This window comes from Macaca mulatta, chromosome 18 (assembly GCF_049350105.2).
Source record: "Macaca mulatta isolate MMU2019108-1 chromosome 18, T2T-MMU8v2.0, whole genome shotgun sequence".
Lineage (NCBI taxonomy): Eukaryota > Metazoa > Chordata > Mammalia > Primates > Cercopithecidae > Macaca > Macaca mulatta.
The window spans coordinates 58,718,103-58,734,304 of record NC_133423.1 but is presented as its reverse complement, the minus strand read 5'-3'; the positions used below and the strand labels follow the sequence as shown (position 1 = coordinate 58,734,304).

At 38.8% G+C, this 16,202-nt stretch overlaps 1 protein-coding gene across 2 annotated transcripts in view; it reads left to right on the top strand.

Moving 5' to 3' along the window:
• ASXL3 (ASXL transcriptional regulator 3) overlaps positions 1-15,432 on the top strand; it is a 150,195-nt gene extending 134,763 nt beyond the window's left edge. For both annotated transcript variants that reach the window (XM_077975059.1, XM_077975058.1), the window contains 2 exons: positions 2,484-4,440; positions 7,096-15,432. In XM_077975059.1, coding sequence (XP_077831185.1) covers positions 2,484-4,440; positions 7,096-10,806 — 5,668 coding nt within the window. In that variant the 3' untranslated portion in view covers positions 10,807-15,432. The remainder of the gene's footprint in view (positions 1-2,483; positions 4,441-7,095) is intronic.
• The last annotated feature ends 770 nt before the right edge of the window (positions 15,433-16,202 follow it).

Here is a 16,202-nt window from a genome sequence, read left to right as displayed (position 1 = left end):
AACAATTTCATAAGATGGATACCATTATTCATAATTTTTTTTAATTAGGAAGCTGAGGGAAAGTGAAGCTAAGTAATTTTCCCAGGTTTATAACAGTGAGGTTAAGTAACTTGCTTGGGGTCTTAATCCTGCAAATCCTTCTCAGAAAAATTCACACACAGGCATATTTTTTGCATGAAATTTAGAGGCTTTCCAGATTCCCTTAGATATCAGATCTAGGGCCCCTTCCCTAGAAGGTGACAGCTATGATATTGTTAATAAACACTAACAATTAAGCTCTTGCCGTCATTAAGCTCTGAATACAAAACATACTTCTACTTAGCCTTTTTTTTTTTTTTTTTTTTTTTTTTCTGCTGTAGTTTATCAGTAGCTTTTGTCCTCTCACATCACTGGACTTGTCTCTTGATCTTTTCTGTCTTTCATTACATATTGCATGCAGATATATTTTGAATATTTCATTGACTGCCCTTCTCATTTTGTTGCTCCCAGGTTACCTTTATTCCCCTACCACCAGACAGTTTGTAGTTGACTGACACCATGTGCCTTTTCATTGCTCTAAGTTTTTTTTTTCAAAAATGTGTCTAAACATTTATACTAGTGTCCAGTTAAGATCTGTCTTAGTTTTCAATTTTTTTAGGTATTTATTATGATTCTCACTTGCCTAATTTCTTTATAATATAGTATTATTCTATATTTGTTTTACATCATTTGTATAAATGCTAAGTATTACAGGGCTTGGCTTGTGAATTTGTGTCTAGATTTCTGGAGGCCAGGGTTTTCCTTTGCATAGTATGAGGAACTGTGAATATCTTCCTCCTCCTATGCCTTATGCAATCTTAAATCTGTTTTTCTGTGAAAATAAGAAAACGTTGACATGGGCATATTTTATACAGTGCTGTTGTGTATATAAACTTACCTATCTGCGTGTTTAATAATATTATTAACCACCTAGCAGAAATTTGGCTGCCAGTGGATAGATTTCTGTATGTTACGTACTTATTCTAGTATCAATGGTACCTCTGCTTGACCTAGTCCCAGGGAACCTTATTTCTGGAAGATTATTCTGCTTTAAATTTATCCGTAATGTTGTTTTTCTGATCTTCTCAGTATATAGTATAGTTATAAATTGTAGCTTAGTTTGAATTCATCTTAGAGAACATTGAAAGGAAAGAGAATATTTATGAAGGCAGTATTTTCTACCTTTTCAGAGATTTCTGAATTTAAATAAAGAAGGCAATGGCCAAATACCCAAAAACTGTATTCAACGTTATTTCCCTTTCACATTGAGGATTTTTAAAAAGCAAAGGTTAAAGTGGTTTTCACTGAGGTGTTGTTTGCATCAATGTTACTATGACTATATTTCTTCACTTAAATGTGCTTTTTCCTCTGGAAATGTTCTCTCTCCTGCTTATCTTTCTCATTGCCTGTACCCCAATTTAACTTCATTTAGAGCAGCATGTTTCTCTACCATCTGATGCTGACAATGTAAATTATATGACAGAAAACAGTGATTTACAGTACCCTTGACTGTAACTCTGTTTAGATTTGCCTTAAGACCTGAACATCATGCTCAATTATTTCTTGATTTTTCGGTACCTGTCATGTATGGAATGTCTTCACAGTAAGAGATCTGCATGAAAGAATTTAAAAGTCTTGCTTCACACAAATGTCAGCTGGTAGAATAACTTTGATAACCCCAAATATGTTCTGTTATTATTTAATGAAATTTCCATAGACAGATGCCAAAATAAGGTGATTGAGTAATACTTCTTAGATTAGTTTAAGAAAACCAATCTTTGGAACTCATTTCAATTTCAGAATTTGATGAATTTCATTCATTTTCCATTGATCTTAATTTCTTGGTTCTCTTGTATCCTCCAAAAACTATATAATTTTCTATTATAAGAGCATTTTTCTACTTCTGGATTTAAAAAATATATATCCTATCTGTTATTTTGCTTTTCTGCTCATATTTTCTAATACTTTGTTGTATGTAATTTTCTTATTCCTTTACTAACACTTGGTAAGGCTCATATCTCCTTATTTTACAAAATAAAAATCTAGACTGTTCTTAACCAGAAGTAGAGTTTTAGTTGAGATTATAAAAGCAGCAAAGAAGTATCATCATTATAAACTGGTTTACATAAATTAAGCATGTTAGTGATTATAAATATTTTCTAATACTTTGTTGTATGTAATTTTCTTATTCCTTTACTAACACTTGGTAAGGTTCATATCTCCTTGCTTTACAAAATAAAAATCTAGACTGCTCTTAACCAGAAGCAGAGTATTAGTTGAGATTACAAAAGCAGCAAAGAAACATCATCATTATAAACTGGTTTACATAAATTAAGCATGTTAGTGATTATAAATGTAATTTGATGCACTTACTTCTATTGAACACTGCATTCCTGAGAGATCCCAGTTGTACCTTTCATGTTTTGTGGTTGAGCAATAATTTCTTATCTCTAATTTCTGTACAGGCTGGGCATGTCAAGAGAGGAATCTGTGAAGCTCACTACTGGACCAAACAATGCCGGAGCTCAGAGTAGTTCTTCATGTGGGACTTCTGGCCTTCCAGTTTCTGCACAGACACCCTTGGCAGAACAACAGTCAAAAAGCATGAAAAGCCCAGCTTCTCCAGAGCCCGGTTTCTGTGCTACTCTTTGCCCTATGGTAGAAATTCCAGCTAAAGATATAATGGCAGAATCGGAGTCAGAGGATATCTTGATCCCTGAAGAATCTGTAATTCAGGAGGAAATTACAGAAGAGGTAGAGACTAGTATCTGTGAATGCCAGGATGAAAATCATAAGACAATACCTGAATTTTCTGAGGAGTCTGAAAGTCCAACCAATTCTCATGAAGAACCCCAAACAGCACCTCCTGAAGATAACTTGGAGTCCTGTGTTATGATGAATGATGTTTTAGAAACTTTGCCTCATATTGAAATTAAGATAGAAGAGAAGTCAGAATCGCCCCAGGAAGAAATGACAGTTGTTATCGATCAGTTAGAAGTCTGTGATTCTCTTGTTCCTTCCACTTCATCTGTGACTCATGTCAGTGACACAGAACGTAAGGAGTCAGAAACTGCGATAGAGACCAGTACCCCCAAAATAAAAACAGGGTCATCTTCTCTAGAAGGCCGGTTTCCAAATGAAGGAATTTCTGTAGATATGGAGCTACAGAGTGACCCTGAAGAACAGCTTTCAGAAAATGCCTGCATCTCTGAAACGTCCTTTTCTTCGGAGAGCCCAGAGGGAGCCTGTACCAGCCTGCCTTCCCCAGGAGGGGAAACACAGTCCACATCAGAAGAATCATGTACTCCAGCCTCCCTTGAGACAACATTTTGTTCTGAGGTGTCTAGCACTGAAAATACAGACAAATACAACCAGAGAAATTCCACTGATGAAAACCTTCATGCATCTTTGATGTCAGAAATCTCTCCAATATCCACTTCACCTGAACTATCAGAAGCATCTCTTATGTCCAATTTACCATTAACATCTGAAGCATCACCAATATCCAACTTACCTTTAACATCAGAAACCTCACCGATGTCCGACTTACCTTTAACATCAGAAACTTCTTCAGTGTCTTCCATGCTTCTCACCTCTGAGACCACTTTTGTATCCAGTTTGCCACTTCCTTCAGAAGCGTCTCCAATTTCTAACTCTTCCATAAATGAGAGAATGGCACATCAGCAAAGAAAGTCACCTTCTGTATCTGAAGAGCCGCTCTCCCCGCAGAAAGATGAGTCTTCCGCCGCTGCCAAACCTGTGGGAGAGAACCTTACCTCACAGCAGAAGAATCTATCTAATACTCCCGAACCCATCATAATGAGTTCTTCTTCCATTACTCCTGAAGCATTTCCGTCTGAAGATTTGCACAATAAAACCCTGAGTCAGCAAACTTGTAAATCCCATGTTGACACTGAGAAGCCCTACCCTGCTTCGATTCCAGAACTTGCTTCTGCGGAAATGATAAAAGTTAAAAATCATAGCGTCCTGCAAAGAACAGAAAAAAAAGTGTTATCTTCACCATTGGAATTATCTGTCTTTTCTGAAGAGACAGAGAATAAGGGAAATGAGCTTCCATCTGCTAAATTACAGGACAAGCAGTATATCTCATCAGTGGATAAGACTTCATTTTCAGAAGGCTCTAGAAATAAGACACACAAGCAAGGGAGTACACAGAGTCGGTTAGAAACCTCACATACTTCCAAGTCCTCAGAGCCCTCCAAGTCACCTGATGGGATGAGAAATGAAAGTAGAGATTCAGAGATATCAAAGAGGAAAACTGCAGAGCAACACAGCTTTGGAATCTGTAAGGAAAAGAGAGCTAGGATAGAAGATGATCAGTCAACCCGGAACATATCATCTAGCAGCCCACCTGAGAAAGAACAGCCTCCAAGAGAGGAACCAAGGGTTCCCCCTCTCAAGGTATGGTATTAAACAAAAGACAATTCCGTAGATAGGCTTTTCCTATTTAGAAGCCTAATTTTTCAAGAATAATTAGATTTTCTTCCTTCTAGGTTTTATGCAGCAATTTATAATATCATCCTCTAATAGTAAATGATCTTCTTTATGACCTTGTGTTGAATTCATAAAAGCAGTTTAGATACATGCATATGTTTAGACCCAGCATTAAAGAAAAACGAATTAAAGAAAGAGATTAGGGCTGGAAATGTCTCCAGGCCACTGAGACCCCTGGGTTTATGGGGATTTCCAGGTGTAGGGCAGAGGCCTGTGTGAACCTGGGAACATGTGAAAGATGACGTAGCGTCCTATGAACGTTCTTGAGAGAACTTACGGCATAAACCCAGTATAATTTTTTTTGAGTTTCTACCCTCTGTCATTTATACTGACTTGATGCTTTTATCTAAGTGCATTTATACTGTTGTACTGTAAAGTGGATTATTCCATCATAGCATTGGTCTAGAATTATAAACATCTCAAGCTTCTTGAATAAAAAAATATGCTCTATCTGTAGATATAAAATGTATGAAATTTTCATTTTATATATGACTCATGTTCTCCACAGGCTGACTTTAAAAGTATGGTTGTACTTACTCTTTTTAATAAAGCAACCTCTAGTAAGCAAGATTCTAGAGGTCTAAAAGATGAGCATTAAGTTCAATTAAAAACTCACTATGCATTTTAATTTCTGAAGCAATAGAAATAATAATAGAAACTTTTCATAGGAGATATTTTTAAACATGCCAGTCTGTCAAAAGCTAATTTTCAAAGTCATATGGACTTTATGTAAAGATAGATAGATAGATAGATAGATAGATAGATAGATAGATAAACAACATGAGGGAAATTTGTAGTCATGGAAATGTTCTGTATCTTAATTGTATCAATGTCAGTATCCTGGTTGTGATATGTCAGAATCTTGCAAGATGTTACCATCTTGCCATATTATTGAGCACATAGTTAGCAAATTAAGCACTGTGAAGAAAAGGTAAATACTACAAGAATATTTGATGTTTGGTCTTAAGAGCTCTTGCTTAAGGATATTTAATTATTTAAAATATGTTTAATTTTTTACACTAGGAAAAATATTAAAAGAGCAAATTGAATCTTCTCCCCAAAATTATCCTTTCTTTTCTTGGCCTTTGGAATAGAAGAGAGACTTCACAAGCAGTTTGAAAATGAGAAACAAATGGGTGCAGCACACCAACATGGCACAAGTGTACATATGTAACAAACCTGCACGTTGTGCACATGTACCCTAGAACTTAAAGCATAATAATAATAAAAAAAAAGAAAATGAGAAACAAGATAGCTCAGGAAGACAATTTCATCTATCAAAGTTCCAAAGCATAATTCTAAATTGATATATATAATCTGGAAAAAAGGGAAACAGAATACATGGAAATAGCACCGAATGAGAAGCCCAAAGGCTCTAGTCACTCACTGGTTATATGACCGCAGGACAAACTGCTTTACCTGCACAACCTCAGTTTCCTGAACTGTGAAATGAGGGATGTCAACTAGAGTCTTTCCAGCTCTACACAGCCATGTCTAAGAATGCTTTTAGTGACTAGAGCAACACAGCCTTGCTATGGAATGCTGGCTGTTAGACTTTGTGCCTCATGAATTTGGTGATGAATCTGTGAGTCTCTTAATTACCAAGAATTGGTAAACAGTATGGGTTGGGACATTTACAAAATTCAGCAGATTGTGGATTACCAGTATCAAAAGAAACTGCCCAATGCATAAATTCTTTAGAGGCAGAAAATCAGAGTTTCCCTTGCTTTTATGCAAATGTAATGATAATACAATCCCTTTGGAAAACAGAACACTCTGACAAATGTAGTTTCATTCCATCTTTAAAACAGCTCTTTGAAGGAAATAGACCAGAAATAACTAGTCTCATTTTACAACTGAGTTTACAAACTTCTCTTGTGTTCTTATGATACATGTATAAAGCAGCATGCAAGGTAGCATGGGAGTGCATAAAAATCATACAACATGGCACATGTATACATATGTAACAAACCTGCACGTTGTGCACATGTACCCTAGACCATAAAATATAATTTTTAAAAAAAGGAAAAATCATAGAGTTCTTGGCTCAGAGAGGTTATTGGAGAAACTGAGGTACACAGTGATTAACCTAGGATCACAGTTCCTTTGTGTAAAGTCAAAATGAGAGTTCTAATTGTATCTCAGTCAGGGCTTTTTTCTTTGGGTCAAATTAAGACAGACAAATAGAGTTGAAGTTCCAGTTTTTTATGCCACTAAAAAAGATAATTTCAAAATTAAATATCTTGAAGTCTTTTTAGCCTGCTGTAATTCTAGAAGCATGAATTTTGTATCCATTTATATGACGCATTAAGAAGATGCTTCATTTCCATTCCAAATGAAGTTACAATGGATGTTTTTGTAGATTAAAACAGATTAAAAACTTAATTTTTTATATTCATGCTACGTTTCTTGTTGCTTTATACCCTAAAGGCACATCCAGGGATTTAGGTGTAGTTCATGGCACATTTTGAGATTATCTTTTCCCTTGCATTATCACCCTCTACGTGCCTCCTCTGTGATCATATATGAAGCACATTATATATTTTTTTTCTCTCCTTTTAGATTCAGCTTTCCAAAATTGGGCCACCTTTTATAATCAAGAGCCAACCAGTCTCCAAACCCGAGTCTCGAGCATCCACTAGCACATCCGTCAGTGGCGGGAGGAACACAGGAGCCAGGACCCTCGCAGATATCAAGGCCCGGGCCCAACAAGCTCGGGCCCAGCGAGAGGCTGCTGCAGCTGCTGCCGTAGCTGCTGCAGCGAGCATTGTCTCTGGAGCCATGGGAAGCCCAGGAGAGGGTGGAAAGGCGAGAACCCTGGCACACATCAAAGAACAGACAAAGGCTAAGCTCTTTGCAAAGCATCAAGCTCGAGCCCATCTCTTCCAGACCTCTAAAGAGACCCGGTTGCCTCTTCTCAGCTCAAAGGAAGGGCCTCCAAACTTAGAAGTCTCTTCTACCCCTGAAACAAAAATGGAAGGTTCGACTGGTGTCATTATTGTCAATCCAAACTGTAGATCTCCTAGCAACAAGTCTGCCCACCTCCGGGAGACCACCACTGTACTACAGCAGTCTCTTAACCCAAGTAAACTTCCAGAAACTGCCACTGACTTATCTGTGCGTAGTTCTGATGAAAACATACCTGTGTCACATTTATCTGAGAAAATTGTTTCATCTACCTCTTCTGAAAATAGCAGTGTGCCCATGCTTTTTAATAAAAATTCTGTCCCTGTATCTGTTTGCAGCACTGCTATATCGGGAGCAATTAAAGAACATCCCTTTGTGAGTTCTGTTGATAAATCCTCTGTCCTAATGTCTGTTGACAGTGCAAACACTACAATTTCTGCTTGTAATATAAGCATGTTAAAAACCATCCAGGGAACTGACACTCCATGCATAGCCATTATACCAAAATGTATTGAAAGCACTCCCATTTCAGCCACTACAGAGGGCTCCAGCATATCAAGCTCCATGGATGATAAGCAGTTACTAATATCAAGCAGCAGTGCTAGTAACTTAGTCTCCACTCAGTACACCTCTGTGCCAACTCCCTCCATCGGAAACAATTTGCCAAACCACCTCTCCGCTAGCTCTGTCTTGATTCCCCCGACGGGAATTAACAACAGATTTCCTCCTGAGAAGATAGCCATACCTGGGAGTGAAGAACAGGCCACTGTATCCATGGGTTCCACTGTGAGAGCAGCCCTCAGCTGCAGTGATTCCGTAGCGGTCACAGACTCTCTGGTCGCACACCCAACCGTTGCAATGTTTAGTGGAAACATGCTGACAATAAACTCTTATGATAGTCCTCCCAAGTTAAGTGCTGAAAGTCTGGACAAAAATTCAGGGCCTCGAAACAGGGCAGATAATTCTGGAAAACCTCAGCAACCACAAGGGGGCTTTGCACCAGCAGCCATAAACCGATCAATTCCGTGTAAAGTCATCGTTGACCACAGCACCACGCTGACCTCCAGTTTGTCTCTGACTGTCTCCGTTGAAAGTTCAGAAGCCAACTTGGACCTGCAGGGCAGGCCAGTGAGGACAGAGGCATCCATACAGCCCATGGCGTGTCCTCAGGTCTCTGTGATTAGTAGGCCTGAGCCAGTTGCCAGTGAAGGTGTAGATCACAGTTCCACTTTCATTGCTGCTTCGGCAGCAAAACAAGAGTGTAAAATATTGCAGGCCACCTGCACAAGTCTCCGAGAATTACCCCTTGTTCCAGATAAATTAAATGAGCCAACTGCTCCTAGTCATAACTTTGCTGAGCAGGCACGTGGCCCAGCTACGTTCAAAAGTGAGGCAGACACAACCTGTAGCAATCAGTATAACCCAAGTAACCGGATTTGCTGGAGTGATGATGGGATGAGGAGCACAGGACAGCCTCTGGTTACTCACTCGGGTTCAAGTAAACAAAAAGAATATCTAGAGCAGAATTGTCCAAAGGCTATCAAAACTGAACATGCCAGCTACTTGAACGTGTCCGAACTTCATCCCAGGAATCTCATAACAAATGTCGCTCTTCCTGTGAAATCTGAACTTCATGAAGCAGACAAGGGCTTTAGAATGGACACTGAAGACTTCCCCGGCCCTGAGCTGCCTCCTCCAGCTGCAGAGGTAGCCTCTAGTGTACAACAAACACAGAACGTGAAAGCTTCCACCTCGAGCCCCATGGAAGAGGCTATTTCCTTGGCTACCGACACCCTGAAAAGAGTCCCTGGTGCAGGGAGCTCAAGCTGTCGCCTGTCCTCTGTGGAGGCTAACAACCCGCTGGTGACGCAGTTACTACAGGGCAACCTGCCTTTGGAAAAAGTGTTGCCGCAACCCAGATTGGGAGCCAAGCTTGAAATCAACAGGCTTCCGTTGCCTCTTCAAACTACCTCAGTGGGTAAAACAGCGCCAGAGAGAAACGTTGAAATTCCGCCCAGCTCTCCAAATCCAGATGGTAAGGGCTACTTGGCAGGGACTCTTGCACCACTCCAAATGAGAAAGCGAGAAAACCACCCCAAAAAGAGAGTAGCTAGGACTGTAGAACACACTCAAGTTAAATGTGAACCAGGAAAATTGTTGGTGGAGCCAGATGTTAAAGGGGTGCCTTGTGTCATCAATTCTGGCATGAGTCAGCTGGGACACAGCCAGACATTTAAGCAAGAATGGCTAAACAAGCACTCCATGCAGAACAGAATTGTTCACAGCCCTGAGGTCAAACAGCAAAAGAGACTGCTCCCCTCGTGTAGCTTCCAGCAGAACCTATTTCATGTTGACAAGAATGGCGGCTTCCACCCTGACGCTGGTACCTCACACAGACAGCAGTTTTACCAAATGCCTATGGCTGCCAGGGGCCCCATTCCTACTGCAGCTCTATTACAGGCCTCTTCCAAGACCCCAGTGGGGTGTAATGCATTTGCCTTCAACAGGCATCTTGAACAGAAGGGATTGGGAGAGGTTAGTCTTTCCTCAGCACCTCACCAGCTAAGGTTAGCCAACATGTTATCCCCCAATATGCCCATGAAAGAAGGTGATGAGGTGGGAGGCACTGCACATGCAATGCCAAACAAAGCGCTAGTACATCCGCCGCCGCCACCGCCTCCCCCTCCCCCTCCCCCTCCACCCTTGGCTTTGCCCCCGCCTCCCCCCCCACCACCTCCACTACCTCCACCTCTCCCTAATGCAGAAGTCCCATCCGATCCAAAACAACCTCCAGTTACCATGGAAACCACTAAGAGACTTAGTTGGCCACAGTCCACGGGCATATGTAGCAATATAAAATCGGAACCTCTTTCTTTTGAGGAAGGTTTAAGCAGCAGCTGTGAACTGGGCATGAAACAAGTTTCCTATGACCAGAATGAAATGAAAGAACAGTTAAAAGCATTCGCACTAAAAAATGCAGATTTCTCTTCCTATTTGCTTTCTGAGCCACAAAAGCCTTTTACCCAATTAGCTGCTCAGAAAATGCAGGTGCAGCAACAACAGCAGCTCTGTGGAAATTATCCAACAATACACTTTGGTAGCACGAGTTTCAAAAGGGCAGCATCTGCAATTGAAAAGTCCATTGGGATTTTGGGAAGTGGCTCCAATCCTGCCACGGGCTTGCCTGGTCAGAACGCTCAGATGCCCGTTCAGAACTTTGCCGACAGCAGCAATGCAGATGAATTGGAACTGAAATGCTCTTGCCGGCTGAAAGCCATGATTGTGTGCAAAGGCTGTGGGGCCTTCTGCCATGACGACTGCATAGGTCCTTCAAAACTCTGTGTAGCATGCCTGGTTGTACGATAAGAGATGAGTGAAAGATGCAGTATCCCTTTTCCACACGGAAAAGCCAAATAGCATCAGCAGCAACACATCGAATAATGCAGTGGTTTCTATCATGCTAATTTATTTTGCTTTGAAGCAGGTACCTTTTCTCTATGGCATTATTTTCTTGCATTTCTCATAAAGGGGAGGATGCATTCCCAACTGAATGGCTCACTGGCATGTCTTTTACATGTTCAGCTGCCATTCCTAGCTTTGGAAAGTTTCTTTCTGTCCATGTGTATACAAGTCAATGCCCCATTTTTGCTTTTCTTTTAACCCCGGTGTAGATAGGAAAAGGAAATTTTTAATTACTTAATAACCAGAAATGCAGATATATAAAGAGAATGAGAGGAATGATTTAAAGTGGTTATGCATTTTTCTATAGATGAGCCATTACAGCAAGGAATTTTACAGTTGACTTTTCTGGACCTAGCTTTACCACAGTGATTAAATCCTATTTAGAAAGGGGAGTCTGATTTAAATGTGTGATTCCTTGTATTTACTCCTATCACAAAAGATATATGAAAGGAGGTATGCCATTGATGAAATCCACTATCCTGAGTGTTACCTTTCCTCCTGTTTTACTCTTTCTCAAAGACTATGGCAGAATATCTGGATCTTCCTTGGATTTTGTACACATATTGTAATGAAATGTGTCCTACATCTGAAATTGCAGCATGGGACTCATGCCCAGCAATCTGGTTCTAGCCCTTTGACACCTGATCATATGAAATCAATTGGTCAGCCAATAGCCATAAGCCCAGAGGATTTTAGAGCTTCATGTATGGCTTTTAAGAGTAGGTTTGGGGAAAAAAAAAAAAAAAGGCCCTAAAATTCAAAGCAAGGAAATAAAATGCTGTATATGAACACATAAATGTGTTGATAATGTAAATATCCTATTCATGGTAATCAATTACTAGATATTAAAATGGGGGGGTGGAAATCATTGTAGCCCTTTATTGATGACACCCGTGCATTCTGGCTTCAGACCTTGCAGAGGTTGGCCCTCTCCTTTTAAAAGTGTCATTGATGATAAGAGGGACTACCCAAGGCTAAAGCATCAACATTTTTCAGAACAATTATTTTTCTCATTATTTACAACCTATATAATTCAACCCTTATTTCAAAAAAAAAAAAAAAAACTGTTCTAGGTATGGCATGTTTTGTTTTTCCCTCAGGTATATTCAATACATTCTTCATATTTAGGGGAACTGCTTTTGAAAAAGGGATACTGCATCTTAACAGTTATCTTCTGTGTGCATCCAGTAAAATCTGCGTGTTGAGTATTTGAGCTACATTCCATATACTTTGGCCACCCTCAAACCAGAGGACAGCCGTAGTTCAGGAGGCTCTGTTTTCAAAAGCAAGTTCAGAAGCACATGCACATTGAGGAAAGATGAAAGAAAACAAAAACCAACCACGCCCATTTAACTTCAGATTACAGAGCACAAAATGTGGAGTGCCATTAACCCATTGATTGATTGTGGCTGTAGAATTTGAAAAACAAACGTGGGGGGGTGGGGAATCATCTGTATCCAGGGTAAGAATGACCGATATTTTCACATGGGATCATCCTAGTCACTGTAAACTTTTTGACATTCCCGTAAAACACGTCTTAAAAGTTGACTGGAATGAGCAGAAATTACATTCCTGAAAACAAGAACACTTGTGATTTTTTATAATAACAAACTATATGATATGTTTTTTTCTCCATATTTATTGTGATGTTGCCAAATTTCTTTAGGTGATAGAGACATCATTTCGAATAACAAATTGCTGATAGTGAGAGGTACTTTATCTTAGAAAGAAAAGAAAGGCCTGCTGCTGTAGCCATGATTTTGGTGCTTCAGTACTGTCATTTCTGTTTTTCACAGTAAAATTGGCAAAACTAATGACTGAGAACGTTAGCAATGCACTTAACCAGCCTTTCCCAAGGAATGCAGCATAAGTTCCAGCGGATCCTTAGTTTTCTCTTCACTGCACGCCAGGTTGTGTTGGGGTGGCATCCTTATCAGTGGTGTCTTTTGTCTGCCTGGCTCTGATATCATCCTGATTTCAAAGATCATGCTCTTAGTCTCACAGCGGGGCACCCTTATAATATAGACACTTGCATGCCAACTCCTTCCAAACTCAATCACTGCTTTACCAGTGTCAGATACTGTCTACACCAGCAAATTGAAGCCCATCACATCAGTAACTGACATGGTGTTGGAAGAAACTCCAGTCTACAGAACCTTTGAACTCGGTATGTGAGGTACAATTGAGGCTGATGAGGTACTGAGCTCATTACCAGTTCCTTCATTATTGAATACTGCCTGCAAGTTGCTTATTGGGAATAAGGAAAAGTGTCCTTCTGTATGTTTGATTTTTCACATAACAGGCTTGGAGAATCAGTTGTTGATAGTGCATGGATTCTATCATCCAGGTCCGATTAGCATAATTTTTCTGTGCCCTTGCTTTTTTGTTTTGTTTTGTTTTGTTTTGTTTTTTTGCTCCAGTTCAAATTCCTAGTGTTCTCACATGGTTTATATTACTGAAAAATTAGTATCTTTAAGCTAAAATATAAGGGAAAGGAAGAAGAGAAATTTAGATGTAAAATGTGGATCAGATATTTTATAGGTTTCCATTTGAGATATATATACACACAAAAGCCAGTATATTTGAATTGACTGAGTAGGTTCTTAGTTTTCTGATTTCTACATGTGTCTGCTATGTGCAAATGGAGTATGTTATTTACTACATGGTTATTGTGGTGTCGTGTGCAAATGTTAGCACGTGCATTATCCTGATTACTGGACACAGTTTTATTCTTACCAGGAATAGAACTTGCACATGTACCATACAATTTTTTTTTTTTACTCACAAAGGATGTATTTCCCTAAGTAGCACTTTTGGAGCAGGGGAAGGAAGAAAACTGCTATTCCCTAATCCTCCTCCTATAAGATATGCATATGCCTGAGGTGTATAAAGACATTTAGGTTAGTTAATGGGCATGTTAATAAGAGCATTCTGATGCAAATTCATTTTCAAAATGAAAACATTTTTTCTTCCCCAAAGTGAGAATAGCAGAAATTTTGGTGAACTGAGCACCATAGTTATATATTTCCCTGCGAAGGTCTAGTTTGAAGAAAGCAAAACTTGAAAACAAACCTATGAGGTTGAGCCTGGTTGCTATAAAGACTTTGGGGTGGTGTGTGTTTCTGGGATGAGCTATATAGAAGGTTTAGTTGACTGCTGGACCTTGGATATTCTTACTTGGTTCAAAATAAACACACAAAAACAAGCTGGTGCATATGGTGCTTTATAATGCAGTGGAGAGTAAGAATACACATTGCTGTAGCCCCATTTCATTTACAAACCCTCGCACAATTTCAAAAGTGGAAGTTACCGTGGCCTCTGGTTTCCCAGTTCCTCCGTGGTATAATGAAGTCCCAGGTTTTAGAAGCTGAAGCCAAGCCTAGGGTAGCATCGTCTGTATGGTGGTGAGGCCCAGCACGGCAGTAGCTGCCTAGTGGGAATGACCCCTTCTGAGCACGCAGAGCCCAGAGTCACTGTCCATCTCCATTCCCAGAGTACAATTGTGAAGAGTCCTAGAACAGGAACTCGGAATCAGACTGTCAGGGGCCTATGCAGCCAAAATGTTACTAAATATAAAATTCCTGTCGTCTTCAGTCTTCATGCTTTGTCACTGTAAAGCGAACAAAAAGCATTTTTACTATAATTTAAAGGAGCTGCTTTTTTATAGCACATACTATTTCGCTTTGTACTATATTTGATAGTTGCAGAATAATTTAGACTGTAGAAAAACTTTGTTGTATTTGTACTGTTCTTGAATGTTTCAAAGAAAGTGCTTTACTTGGTTGCCATAATTTTCTTGTACTGCTGTATTCCCCTCCGTCCCCTACTTCATGGAAACCTGATATGGTACATGTTTTCAGTAGTTTTTTTTTTTTTTTTTAATGTGTGTTCGTTTGTACTTTTTTTTTTTTTTTTGGTCAGTATTCTGAATGTTTACATCTGTTTGACATTAGCCATTTAATGCCTTTTTTAAAGGCGGTATTACTCCTACAGTGTAACAGCAAAATGTGAAATCAACCCAAACATAACATGCATGACAAACACAGATTGGGGGCGAAGGCCCTGAACCTACATAGACATTTTATATCAGCATACAGAAAAGTAAAATCCTCCTTCAGTCCTCTACCAAAGAATATATTATTCCCACAGGAAAAACTCAGAAAAGGTGTGTAAAATCCTCAGAAGGGGGAGCAGTTGATTCAGTAAGACTGCAACAATTTAATACTGTTACGCTTGCTTTGATACCTGACTAAATGTGACTGAGTGCAACAAGCATTTAAAAAAATTTTTAGACAGTGTTTTGTTTAGAATTCAGGGATCATGCATTCTTTAATGGTGCTGTTTGTTTTTTATTTCTTTTCTACAAAGAAAACAAGTGTTGCCTACAAAAGTGACTGCTCACAATACCATAAGTTAAATGAAATGAAGTGTTTGTCTCTTCATGTTTCTCTGTCTTTCCCTTTCTCAAAGTAACAACTTGGGTTTCAATATTAAGATATTCTGGAGAAAATAAAGAAATTAAACATGAAATAATTGTCATTTTAATTTTTTAATAAAATGAAGTAATTTATATATGTTAAATGTACTAACAATTGAAAATTCTATTTTAAAAAAGTATAGGGACAACTTAAACCGTATACTGTTAAATTACTCATGCTGCTTTTTGGTAATGGTGACTTGTCAACATATAGTTATAACTATGTTTAAAACAGGAAAAGCTAAAACTGAAACTTCAGAAATGAATGGTAGCTGTTAATGCTTATCATTTAAGACTATATTTGAACTTTCTGTTTTCATTAAGGTCTTCATTTTTTATACCAAAAAGCATTCAGTTAAACAAATTGTTACTATCACATGTATTTTTAACTTTCAAAATGAATAATTCAGAAAATGATCTCTTAAAAGAATTGCTTTGGTTAATTTTTAAAAATCCTACATGAAATATTATAGCTAGAGTTATTTGAGTGAAATGCTGTGAGCCATTAAAATAAAATTGGCTCAGTTATATTTACCTAGGTTAAAGAAATATGCATATCTTTTCAGTAAGATGAATCAAAGCATTAAACACAGTTGGCTATTAAATCTGCTGTTTTTTCATCTACACAGAAAATGTTGTGTTTAGCCACCAGATGGCGAAAGAGGATATTTACTTTTGTAGGGGAAAAAAAAATACTTTTTCCTCCTCCAAAAACCAAATTTAATAGTAATACTAAAAGTCCAATTTATTCACGTCAGTAGAGGATGGGTATTTCTAGGTTAATTACATTATTTTCACTACAATGATGATGCTTTTTCCACGA